Source organism: Podarcis filfolensis (genome assembly GCF_964270895.1).
Source record: "Podarcis filfolensis genome assembly, chromosome: W".
Taxonomy (NCBI): domain Eukaryota; kingdom Metazoa; phylum Chordata; class Lepidosauria; order Squamata; family Lacertidae; genus Podarcis; species Podarcis filfolensis.
The window spans coordinates 2,627,783-2,640,812 of record NC_139619.1 but is presented as its reverse complement, the minus strand read 5'-3'; the positions used below and the strand labels follow the sequence as shown (position 1 = coordinate 2,640,812).

Here is a 13,030-nt window from a genome sequence, read left to right as displayed (position 1 = left end):
ATTGCATTGGCTTTTTTAGCTGCCGCGTCACACTGTTGGCTCATGTCAAGTTTGTGGTCAACCAAGACTCCTAGATCCTTTTCACATGTAGTGCTCTCAAGCCAGGTGTCACCCATCTTGTATTTGTGCCTCTCATTTTTTTTGCCCAAGTGCAATACTTTACATTTCTCCCTGTTAAAATTCATCTTGTTTGTTTTGGCCCAGTTCTCTAATCTGTCAAGGTCGTTTTGAAGTGTGATCCTGTCCTCTGGGGTGTTAGCCACCCCTCCCAGTTTGGTGTCATCTGCAAATTTGATCAGGATGCCCTTGAGTCCATCATCCAAGTCATTGATAAAGATGTTAAATAAGACCGGGCCCAAGACAGAACCCTGTGGCACCCCACTAGTCACTCTTCTCCAGGATGAAGAGGAACCATTGATGAGCACCCTTTGGGTTCGGTCATTCAGCCAGTTACAAATCCACTGAGTGGTAGCATAGTCAAGACCGCATTTTACCAGCTTCTTTACAAGAATATCATGGGGCACCTTGTCAAATGCCTTGCTGAAATCAAGGTAGGCTACATCCACTGCGTTCCCTTCATCTACCAGGCTTGGAATTCTGTCAAAAAACGAGATCAGGTTAGTCTGACATGACTTATTTTTCAGAAATCCATGCTGACTATTGGTGATCACAGCATTCCTTTCTAGGTGCTCACAGACTGTTTGCTTAATGATCTGCTCCAGAATCTTCCCTGGTATTGATGTCAGACTGATTGGGCGGTAATTATTTGGGTCCTCTCTTTTCCCCTTTTTGAAAATAGGGACAACATTTGCCCTCCTCCAGTCTGCCGGGACTTCGCCTGTTCTCCAGGAATTCTCAAAGATGACTGCCAGTGGTTCTGAGATCACATCTGCCAGTTCTTTTAATACTCTTGGATGCAGTTCATCTGGCCCTGGAGACTTGAATACATCTAGACTAGCCAAGTATTCTTGTACTATCTCCTTAGTTATTCTTGGCTGTGTTTCCTCTGCTGAATCATTTGCTCCAAATTCTTCAGGTCGGGCATTGTTTTCTTTATCTTTATAGATGTTAAGAAGAGAAAAAAGACACACCAAACACCTCTGTAATCCACACGCCATGATGAGAATCTCTTTGAAGAATCTCTTAAACACCAGGAACTGTACAGTTCTGCAGATTTTTCTTTAGTCTTGTTCGGTCCAGGCTATGTCTGTTTATTGTCCAATTCCAATCATTTTATCGAACAGATATTTCCGGCTATGAGAATGACATCGGAGAGTGCCAGCCGTGTCGTGCTCTGGGACCCAGTGTCCTGCCGCTTGCACCTTGATGCAAGCTGACAATCTCAGATGCGGCAGTTTTGGTGGCCGTGGGTGCCTGAGGACGTCAAGGAGTAGGTTCACGCCTGCAAAACCTGTCAGTGTGCCAAGTGGCCACAAGAAGCCCTGATGGGGCTACTGCAACCCCTGCCTACATCGCAGGGGCCCTGGGAGACCATAGCCATGGACTTCATTACTAAACTGCCGTCCTCGTGACAGCAGACTGTGATCTGGGTGATGGTGGACCTGTTTACCAAGATGGCACATTTTGTATCTTGCAAGGGGCTTCCAACAGCCTAAGAGACAGCCCAGTTCTTCGTAGATCATGTCTTCAAGCTGCACAGTCTGCCACAGTGAATTGTGTCTGAAAGAGGAACCCAATTCACCTCCCAGTTCTGTAAGAAGGCCATGCAACTTCTGGACATGGAACTGTGCCTCTCTTCAGCTCATCATCACACTGCAGCAGTACCTGTGTTGTTACGTCAGTTACCAGCAGGATGACTGGGTGGCCTTGCTCCTCTTGGCCGAGTTTGCGTATAAAGAAGTCTGACCCATCTTCTTTAACTTTCCATATGCTGGTGGAATCCCACCACTCCAAATGGTTGGCTCGCATTGAAAGCAGAATCAGAACATGTGGCCTATCACTCGAGTCACTGCTTATGCTCCCATAATTGGAAGCATTCCAGACAATCAAGTGCAGAATCCTAGAGATTGAATTCCAAGCCCTTAGCAGTACAGCCAATAAAACCTGTTCCCCATTGGGGTTGGGAATTCTACCCTCATTTGTCCAGGGCCCTCCATATTTACATTACCTTTATGCTCCCCACCTAAGCAGAGCTATTTCCCTCTCAAGATTTCACATCTTGCCATCTAGTAAGATGTTAGATTCTTGAAAATCCCTTGTGGCACAAAACAGGCTGTATCACACATGTTTTATTTCATTGCCCAGTTTATGCAAAAATAAATGATTAGTATTTGGCCCCCTTATTGAAGGAGGGGATCTTCCAGGGTGACCTATCTGTTGAATAACTGTAGGAATGACTTGGAGAATGCGGCAAGATTTTGGAGTGACACCATGAAATTACGTCACCATAGGTCCTAAGAGCCACCTTTGTATCTCACAACGCCTGGACAGTTTTATCCTAAAGTGCCTCCTACTGTGTTTTGTTACCTGTGTTGTTTTCCAATCCATGTATACGACATACTCTTACTATGCCAATAAAGGAGATTGATTGAGAGCTAACTTATACTTAAGAGTACACCCATTGAAGTTAACAAACCTAAGTTGATCGTGCCTGTCAGGGGACTGCCATCAAAAGGGGGGAGGGAGGCAGGAACGATAGGGAAACAGACATGCAGCTTCCGTCGCCTAGTTTTCACATGGGAATCAAACATAAGGAAAGGAGGAGGAGATTGGGGGTGTCCAGGTTCTTATGATGGGGGGGGCGGACTTCTGCACTGTACATAGTTTGCACCAAATAAAACCTATAAAAAGGCAGGTCGGAGTCCTGGCTGTTTACTCGTGAGCAACCATACGCATCCTTGACAGCGCCCATCAATTTCAGTGGGCCTGCTCTGCATAGGACTGACACAGGATACAACCCAAAGTAACATCCAAACTGTTCTACATTGTCATTAACACAGTTCTATTTTTAGTAATTCTGCCCAGAATCTTTTTTTTAAAAGGTTGTTGTTAAAAGGTGGTTGGTCTCTTGTCCCTCAGTGTCTAGGGTGGTTGGGAAGTGAGGAGGCTAGGAAGTTCACAACCTTCAAATAAGCATTTCTAGAAATAGATATCTAGGCTGTCTGGTTTGGAATTTGAACCTTTATCTTACGCTTTATAATAGTTGCTTTTCATGCCAACTTGCTTCCTGCCCCAATTTGTCTTAACAATTACTGTTGTGATTCCTTACTGTAGTAATTCCTAGTGTCCCTCCAAACCCACAGATTCGCCAGTGGGCCATCCTGAAAGCCAGGAGCCTGGGGAAGGTGGACAGGGACGACTATTACAACATCCAGGAAGTGTTGACGTGCTTGTTCAGAGTCATAGAGCTGGACCACTTTGAAAACTCTGATACTTATAACCTTGCAATAGTTGAGAAGGGGAATCTTATCTTGTTGCCTCGCCATCTGTATGATACCACCAGTTACAAAAACTACTGGCTAGGTGAGTAGAAGCAAGCTGAGATGTTAGGCATGAACCATTCTATAGAGAGTGGTAGCATTGTAGTACAGCAGAGATGGCTAAACCTTTTTGTCTTTTGGCGCATGGGCAACATTGGCTCATAACAAAACCTCTGAGGGCTTCATGCCAGCACTGTGTGCGCCCCCAAAATGGGCACGGGGTGAGCATGGGTACAACCACCCCACACTCAGTCTGTGTGTCTTCCCCTCCAGTGCATGCATGCGCGCGCGCACACACACACACACACACACACACACACACACACACACGGAAAGCTACCTTACACTGAATTTGACCATTGGTCCATATAGCTAAAAGCTTACTAACCTGTGGTCTTAGATGTTGCTGGAATATGTTTCTCATAATCTTGGACTATTAGCTTGCCAGTTGGGGCTGATGGGAATTGTAGTCTAATAGAATTTAGAGGGCTGCAGGCTTGCGCCCTGAGGCTCCTTTTCTCCTGTTCCTTGTAGAATGAAAACTTTCCTTCCTTTACCTGTATCAGACATTTTTTTGTGGCATTGAACTGTTGCATATATCATTTTTTTAAAATTACACCATCTCAACTATGTTTGTGCAACCTGTTCAAAGAAATGTGTAATGAAAAACAGGGGAAGCTAACATGATGCCCTCCAGATGTTGTTGGACTCCCAACTCCCATCAGCCCTAGTCAATATGGTCTGCTGCCAGGGATGATGGGAATTGTATTCCCAAGCTCTAGAGGGCTCCAGAGATTAAAAGTTTGAGTGGCATGCTAGCAGGTGCAATTACAAAAGTAGGTTTTGTTTTGGTTGTGGATTAAGATTGGGAGTTAAGCCAACTCCCAGTGATAGCTTCTGAACTTTCTCATTTTCATTGTTGTAGGTATCTGTATGTTGTTGATGGTGCTGGAAGAACAAGCCATGGATTTGTTGTTGTTTGGCCCAGACAAGCAGATTGACTTCATGCCGTGCATAATGAAGGCCATGAAGAAACCAACGGAGGGTAAGTAACTAATAATCATTGGGGGCAGTGATACAAGCAAATTAAAAACAGTCTGAGTGTCTACTCTCTTAAGGTAAAATCATTCCTTTCACAGAACTTGTACGCCAAGTAACTTACTTAATGTGGAAATGTTATGGTATAGTATATGATGGCTGACAGCTAGTTTCTTTTCTAAAAAAACTTTTTTATTTATTCAAAATGAAAAAGTAAAAGAAAAATCACTATTCCGTTTTGCATATCATACTTTGGAAAAAAACAAAGCAAAACCCATATACACAAAAATAAAGAAATACTAAAACTTTCATCCGTGTAGCTTCCCTCCACCACAACTTGACATCCTTTATACTATAAATAGTTTAACATTGTGTCTTGTATTATCCAATCTATATCCATTATTAATTTTACCTTAGTTTGATTCATCTTTACATACTTATTCTACGCATAGCAATATATTATTCTTAGAGCAGTGTTTTTTCATATAGTCCTCAAAACATTGTCATTCCTTCCTTAGATTTTGGTTGGACTGATTTCTTATGGCTGCCGTTAATTTGGCCAATCTTATAAATTCACATAATTTAATTATCCAATCTTCTTTAGTGGGAATGATGTCTCCTTTCCAATTTCTAGCAGGTAGCAATCTGGCTGTGACTGTGGCATATAAAAACATCCCTTTCTTATCCTGTGGGATGTCATTTCCTAAAATACCCAATAGGAACGCCTCCAGTTTCTTCTCTCTAGAAATTTCGAACTTTTTTTTCTTTAATTCTTCATGGATACATCCCCAGAAGTTCTTAACTTTCTCACATCCCCACCATACATGGAACATTGTCCCCCCAATTTTATTACATTTCCAACACAGGTTGGATTTTAGTTTATATACCTTGACTAATTTAGAGGGTGTCATATACCACCTATATAACATTTTTACCAGATTTTCCATAATGGTGTAACAGGCGGTAAATCTGATGTCTGGTCTCCAAAGTTTTTCCCACTGCTCCATCTGCATTGTGTGGCTGATGTCCTGGGCTCATTTTACCATAACATCTTTTACTTGCTCATCTTTCAGCTCCCATTCAAGTAATAGATCTTAAATTTTAGATAATAATTTCTTATTGTTCTTTAATAATATAATTTGTAATTTGGATTCTTCTTTTCCAAAACCTATTTTTTAATCTGAATTAAATGCATTATTTAACTGGTGGTATTGTAGCCAGTCGGTGAGATAATGCCTTATCTCTTCAAATGATTTCAATTTCATTTGCCCTTGATCTTCTTTTAGTAGTTGGCTGTAAGTTCCCCAATTGCTATTCATATTTATATTTTTAACTGCGAAGGCCTCTAATGGGGACAGCCACCATGGCGTTTGAGGTTCAAGTAATGGTTGGTATCAGTCCACACCTTATAGAGGGCATTCCTAACTATATGATTAGTAAACCCACTGTGGACTTTGACTTTATTGTAGCCAAGGTAGGCATGCACACTGACAACTGGGAAATACTGGCCCGTGAGCGCTCCAGTTGGAGAACAGCCTTTACCAAAGGTGTCCTGGGCTTTGAAGACACTCAAACTCAGGATGCAAGGGAGAAACGTGCTAAGAGGAAGGCACGCTTGGCAAATCCACACCGTGATCAACTCCTGCCCGGAAATCAATGTCCCCACTGTGGAAGGACGTGTGGGTCCAGAATTGGCCTCCACAGTCACTTACGGACTCGTTGTTAAAACCGTATCTATGGAAGACAATCTTACTCAGCTACAAGTGATAGCCAAAGAAAAAGAAGAAGCCACCCATATCTGTTGTTGTAACTCTCCAAGTCCAGTAAATCTGTCTTCTCTAACAAGATCCAATCCTTAATCCACGTCAGGAACGCTGCCTCGTAATACTTTCTTAAATTTAGAAGTGCAAAGCCCCCTCTCTCTTTCTTGTCAGGGAAGAATTAGAAGTTTCCAGTTTATCAGAGGGAGAAAGCATTCCCCAAAGGGGGAAGGAGAGCAGTGAATCTAATAGAAGAGAGCAAGAGGAACAACAGGGAGGGACTGGCTGTTCACAGGAAAGGCAAGGGTTAAGTTCTAGCTCAGATTCGGAGGAGGGGAGATACAGGCCAGCTCTAGCCAGGAGGTTAGAAAAAAGAGCGGGAAAGCGAAGGGAAAGGCTCCTTCGCCATTTTGAGGGTGGCTGGTCACGGAGAAGCAGAGCTCAGAAGGTATCTGAAATAAGTGACTCTGAGGAATAATATTTAAGAACCGTTTATAAGATTGTTTTGTTAATACGCAATAAAAAGTTATAAAAGAGCAAGAAGCGTTTGTGTGGTGATCTGAAGAGGACAACGACCAGGCCTGACAGAATACCTTCTGCTCTGCGCCTCTTCACTATAAGTAAAGAAGGAGAAGCCAAAATGGATGGAGCTGTGGCGCCAGTTGGCAAGGAGAAACCCCAGCGCTCCAGCTAACATTACAGGACTTATGGCAACAGAACTTACAGTTGAAAAGTCAAGTCGACATACTATCAGCAGCACTGGGAGAACATAGAACCATGTTGCAACCGACGTGTGGAGATAGAGTGAGTAAAATATTTACTATACGTCCACGTAGCTTCAAGGGAGAAAGCTCTGAATACATGGCTTTCAAGACAGAAATTTCTTACATAATAAAGGATAAAGAATTTCAATCTGAGCAAGAGAAGGTTGCTTATGTGATTAATTTCTTGGAAGGGAGGGCTAAGGACTGTGTTATACCCCTAATATCTCGGAGGGATGCCGCCCTAGGAAATCTACAAATTTTTCTGCAGTATCTAGACACGATTTTCTTAGATCCTGCGCATGAAGTAACCACAGCTAGGCAGCTGCTGAGAATGAGACAAGGAAAAGACACTGTGGGAGTTTATTGGTCCAACTTTAGTTTGCTGGTGCAGAAATTAAAACGGGATCTGAATTCCCCAACAGTTGCAGCCCTTTTTAGGGAAGGACTGAATAATGAGATTTTAGACCAATTGGCCCAAATGCCAGAACCTAGTTCCTTGGACTCTCTGGTCCGAACGTGCCTGCAATTGAGCCTACGCGTGGAACGGAGGGCTAGTAAAAAGAAGGAACAATGGAGACCACGGTGGCGGGAAAACAATATTATTGAAAGTACAGAGAGCAGAGCGGGCAATGTGCCAGGACAAGAGCGGCCAGAGCCCATGGAATTAGGAGCAGCCAGACCCCTCCCAGTTACTACCTCTTCCATGGTAAGAGGAAATGCAGGGAGAGGAAGAGACACGAGGCGTTGCTTTGTCTGTGGGAAACCAGGGCATCTAGCACGACAATGTCGCAATCGTAAAGGATGGGAGTCTCTATCTGGAGCAGACATGGGAGAAGACAATTGCCCGAGGGAACTGCATCAGGGAAACGAATGTCCCCGGCTGGAAATGGGAGCTTGCAGCCGGGTGGAGGAGCAATAGAAGGCTCCCACGCGGAACCACCTATTCCAGGACTAACGGTGAAGGTGCAACTACAACTACCCAATGGACATAGGGTCCAGGTAGAGGCGCTGTTAGACTCAGGAGCGTCAGCAGATTTCACAGACCAGAAATTGGTACAGGAACACAAAATCGCTTTGTTACCTTTGAATTTCCCACTGCGAGTGAAAACAATCGACGGCAGACCGCTACTTTCAGGAGAAGTGACTTACGAGACTCCACCAATGAGAATGGATATGGGTAATCACTCAGAGACCAGGGCATTTCATGTCACCAAACTAGCTGGGCACCCGATGGTGCTGGGCATGAGTTGGCTCAATCGTCATAATCCGGTGATTGCCTGGCATCAAAGGTCTTTGGTTTTTGGTTCGATCTATTGTATGACACATTGTTTGGGGCAAAAGGGAAAAATCTCAGTGGAAGTAATGGGAACAGAGGTAGAAGGGAAGTTGATGGGGAATGAAAGTGAGATTCCGTCACAATATATTGCTTATCGGGATGTTTTTTGTGAAAAAGAAGCGGATAAACTTCCACCACATAGGCCCTATGATTGCAAGATAGATCTAGTCCCTGGGGCACAGTTGCCACCAAGCAAGATATATGCCATGTCGGAAGTAGAATCTGCAGCATTGAGGGAGTTCCTGCAAAAGAATTTGCAGAGAGGTTTTATTAGAGAGTCCACGGCCTCTGGGGGTGCTCCCGTCTTTTTTGTCAAAAAGAAAGGGGAGGAAGGGGCACCAAGATTAGTATGTGACTTCAGAATCCTTAACAGCCAAATGAAGCCTCGCGTGTGCCCACTGCCACGTATAGATGACCTCTTAGAGAGAGTAAGGTCAGCCAAAGTCTTTACCAAGCTTGATCTACGAGGAGCATATAATCTGATAAGGGTCAGAGAAGGGGATGAGTGGAAAACCAGTTTTTGTACTAAGTATGGTGCATTTGAATTCTTGGTAATGCCTTTTGGCTTGGAAAATGGCTCAGGGGTATTTCAAACCTTCATCAATCACGTCTTAGCAGGTATACTGGATCAGTTCTGTGTCTCTTATTTAGATGACCTCTTAATATATAGTGAAAGTATGGAGGAACATGTAAAACATGTCACGCAGGTGTTAGAGAGATTGAGGACCAACAGGTTATATGTGAAGTTAGAAAAGTGTAAGTTCCACACACAAAAGGTGGAGTTCCTGGGATATTGCATTTCCCACGAAGGGGTGCACATGGACCCCAGTAAAGTTCAGGCAGTGGTGGAATGGGAGGCACCTAAAACTAAGAAAGATCTACAGAGGTTTTTAGGATTTGCTAATTTCTCTCGTAAATTAATAGGTAATTACTCCAAAATCACAACGCCACTGACTGATTGTCTAAGAGGCAAGGGGCCATTCAGATGGTCTGAGGAAGCACAGAAGGCCTTTGATAAATTAAAGGTGGTGTTTGCTTCAGAAAAATATCTTATGCACCTAGATCCAAGTGAACGTATAAAGGTAGAAACTGATGCCTCTGATAGGGCTATTGGGGCCATTCTGCTGCAACAGGACAAGGAAGGGGACTGGAGACCCTGTGCATTCTACTCTAGAAAATTAAATCAATCAGAACAAAACTACGTCATATTTGATAAGGAACTTTTAGCTGTGCATGCTGCCTTTAAAGTGTGGAGACATTTTTTGGAAGGGGCATCACATCAGGTGGTGGTACAAACAGATCATAAGAATTTAGAGTATTGGAGAACTGCTAGACAGCTAAACCAAAGGCAAATTAGGTGGGCGGAGTTTTTTGCTGGGTTTAATTTTAGGATTGAGTACATACCTGGGCATCAAAACGTTCGTGCAGACGCGCTATCGTGCAAACCTGAGTATATGGAAGGGGAAGCACCTCCCAAGTTGCGAGAAATGCTGAGATCAGATCAGTGGGGGTGTGCAGCCGTAGTAGTGGACGGCAGGGAATTCCAGCGATTGACAGTAACAGATGAGTTTGCACAAAAGAAAATGGAGGAACTGAGAAAAGGTAGAGGGGAAGAGGAAGGTTTCAAGGAAAAAGGTGGATTGTTGTACAGGAGAGGGGTGCTGTATGTACCTGCAGGTAAATTAAGAGGTAAAGTGTTGAGGCAACATCATGATAACCCGACTGCAGGACATTTTGGTAGAGAAAAGACCCTGTATCAGATCACACGGCAGTTCTGGTGGCCAAAGTTGAGGGAGGAGGTAACGCAATATGTAAGAGGTCGTGAAGTATGTCAACGAGCCAAGGCACCCAGAGCAGCTCCTGCAGGGTTGTTGCAACATATGCCCCACGCCGGGAAGGCCTTGGGATGTGGTGTCTATGGATTTTATAACTGATTTACCGTCATCGCATAGGCAAACAGTGATCTTTGTGGTGGTTGACATGCTAGCCAAGATGGCATATTTCATACCATGTGCCAAAATTCCAACCGCACAGGAAACTGCAAAAATGTTTTTTGATAATATTTTTAGGTTGCATGGTATGCCATCACAAATCATTTCAGATAGAGGGGCCCAATTTACATCACAATTTTGGAGGAGGCTAATGCAGTTACTAGATGTGGAGCTAAGCCTCACGTCGGCGAGACACCCGCAAACCAATGGGGAAGCTGAAAGAACGAATGCAGCGCTACAACAATATCTGAGGTGTTATGCTGGTTATCAGCAGAGCGGGTGGTTAGAGAAGTTGAGTCTAGCAGAGTTTGCGTATAATAATGCAATGCATGTGTCTACGGGCAGAGCCCCATTTGTGGCAAACTATGGCTTGCACCCAAGGGCATTCCCAGGTCAAGAGGAGCAGTTAGCAGTACCAGCAGCGGAACAAATGATAGAGGAGTTGAGGTGCATTCATGAGATATTGAAAGAGGATTTGGAAGAAGCTAAAGAGGCTTACAAGAGAGCTGCAGACAGGCACCGGCGAGTTGGGGAAGAAATCCAAGTAGGGAGCTGGGTATGGCTGTCTACCAAGGGACTACCAATACGAGGGAGGTGTAAAAAGCTAGAACCAAGGAGATTGGGACCTTTCCAAGTAAAGGCTCAAATTAACCCAGTCGCTTTCAAGCTTCATTTGCCTGAAAATATGAGAATACACCCTGTATTTCATGGATCTTTATTGTCAGTGTTTGTATCAGCGCATAAGTATCAAAGTTCAAGGTAACCACCTCCTTTTCCCACCATGATGGGGGAAGAGGAGACCGAAGTGGAAGAGATATTAGACTCGAGAATAAGTAGGAGGAAATTACAGTATTTGGTTGCATGGAAAGGGTTAGATGAGTCTGAGAACTCATGGGAACCAGCAGAAAAAATTAACGTTCCAGAATTGCAGAGAGAATTTCATAGAAAATATCCCCACAAGCCAAAACCCCATAACGGGCATCTTCAAGAAATTTTTGAAGAGACAGATAGCGAGGAAGAAGAGTTCATAGGGTTCGGTCCTTCAGAAACAGAGGAGAGCGAGGAGGAGGAAGGGGGGCTTAGGGGAGGGGGTGATGTCAGGGAAGAGTTAGAAGTTTCCAGTTTATCAGAGGGAGAAAGCATTCCCCAAGGGGGGGAGGAGAGCAGTGAATCTAATAGAAGAGAGCAAGAGGAACAACAGGGAGGGACTGGCTGTTCACAGGAAAGGCAAGGGTTAAGTTCTAGCTCAGATTCGGAGGAGGGGAGATACAGGCCAGCTCTAGCCAGGAGGTTAGAAAAAAGAGCGGGAAAGCGAAGGGAAAGGCTCCTTCGCCATTTTGAGGGTGGCTGGTCACGGAGAAGCAGAGCTCAGAAGTTATCTGAAATAAGTGACTCTGAGGAATAATATTTAAGAACCGTTTATAAGATTGTTTTGTTAATACGCAATAAAAAGTTATAAAAGAACAAGAATCGTTTGTGTGGTGATCTGAAGAGGACAACGACCAGGCCTGACATTTCTTACCCCTCAGTAATTTGTTATTTATACGGGATTTCTTACTCAGCCAGGTAAACATTGTCAAATCTTTTCTCCACCTATCTAAACATTCAATTTTCCCTATAATCGGGATCATTTGAAAAAAGGAAGATCATTTTGGGGAGCACATTCATTTTTATTACCAAGATTTCCCCCCAAAATGAAAGTTTTAGTTTGGTCCAAATTTCCAATATTTAAAAAAATTCTTTCCAAAATTTATTGTACCGTATTTTTCGCCCTATAGGACGCACTTTTTCCCCTCCAAAAATGAAGGGGAAATGTGTGTGCGTCCTATGGGGCGAATGCAGGCTTTCGCTGAAGCCTGGAGAGTGAGAGGGGAGAGCCCCAGCGCCAGCCCCACAAGGTCGGGGGACAGAGGGAGGCGGAACGCCGCCATCCCGCTGTTTCCCGAAGTGGTTTGGAGGCTGACGGCGGGGAGACCCCGCCGCCAGCCCCGCAAGCTCCAGGGACAGTGGGGAGGCGCAGCGCGTCTCCCCGCTGTCCCCGGACCTGATCTCAAGGCGGGCGGCGGGGAGAAGAGCGCTTCTCCCCGCTGCCTGCCCCGCAAGCTCCGGGGACAGCGGGGAGGCGCAGCGCGCCTCCTCGCTGTCCCCGGACCTGATCTCAAGGCGGGCGGCGGGGAGAAGAGCGCTTCTCCCCGCTGCCTGCCCCGCAAGCTCCGGGGACAGCTGGGAGGCGCAGTGCGTCTTCCCGCTGTCCCCGGACCTGGTCTGAAGGCGGGCTGCGGGGAGAAGAGCGCTTCTCCCCGCTGCCGGCACCACAAGCGCCTGGGGGGGAAATAATTTTTTTTCCTTTATTTCCCCCCAAAAAACCTGATGCGTCCTATGGGCCGGTGCGTCCTATGGGGCGAAAAATACGGTAATTATCATCAAAAAAGGTTAATATTTTACATTGTTATTTCAATTCTGAGATATTTTGCTTCTTTCACTATCATCAAACCCGTTTTATCCTGTAGCTCCTTTTTCTCCTAACACTTAAATTTTTAATCATTAGTTTTGTTTTTGATCTGTTGAGTTTAAATCTAGTACAATCCAGAAACCTCACCAAATGCTGATATTTTTTCCAACGCTTTAGGTATACTCGATTTTGGGTCTTCTACTGTAATGATTAAATCATCTGCAAAGGCTTTCACTTTGAAAGCCTTTT

The 13,030-nt window shown here is 44.6% G+C and overlaps 1 protein-coding gene across 1 annotated transcript in view; it reads left to right on the top strand.

The window, feature by feature from the left end:
* Positions 1–13,030, top strand: part of LOC310753752 (putative helicase senataxin) — a gene marked incomplete at its 3' end in the record, with an annotated part of 215,300 nt that overhangs the window by 20,531 nt on the left and 181,739 nt on the right. Inside the window, exons 4-5 of the mRNA XM_083595096.1 lie at positions 3,264–3,483; positions 4,366–4,485. Of these exons, the coding sequence (XP_083451222.1) occupies positions 3,264–3,483; positions 4,366–4,485 (340 nt within the window). The remainder of the gene's footprint in view (positions 1–3,263; positions 3,484–4,365; positions 4,486–13,030) is intronic.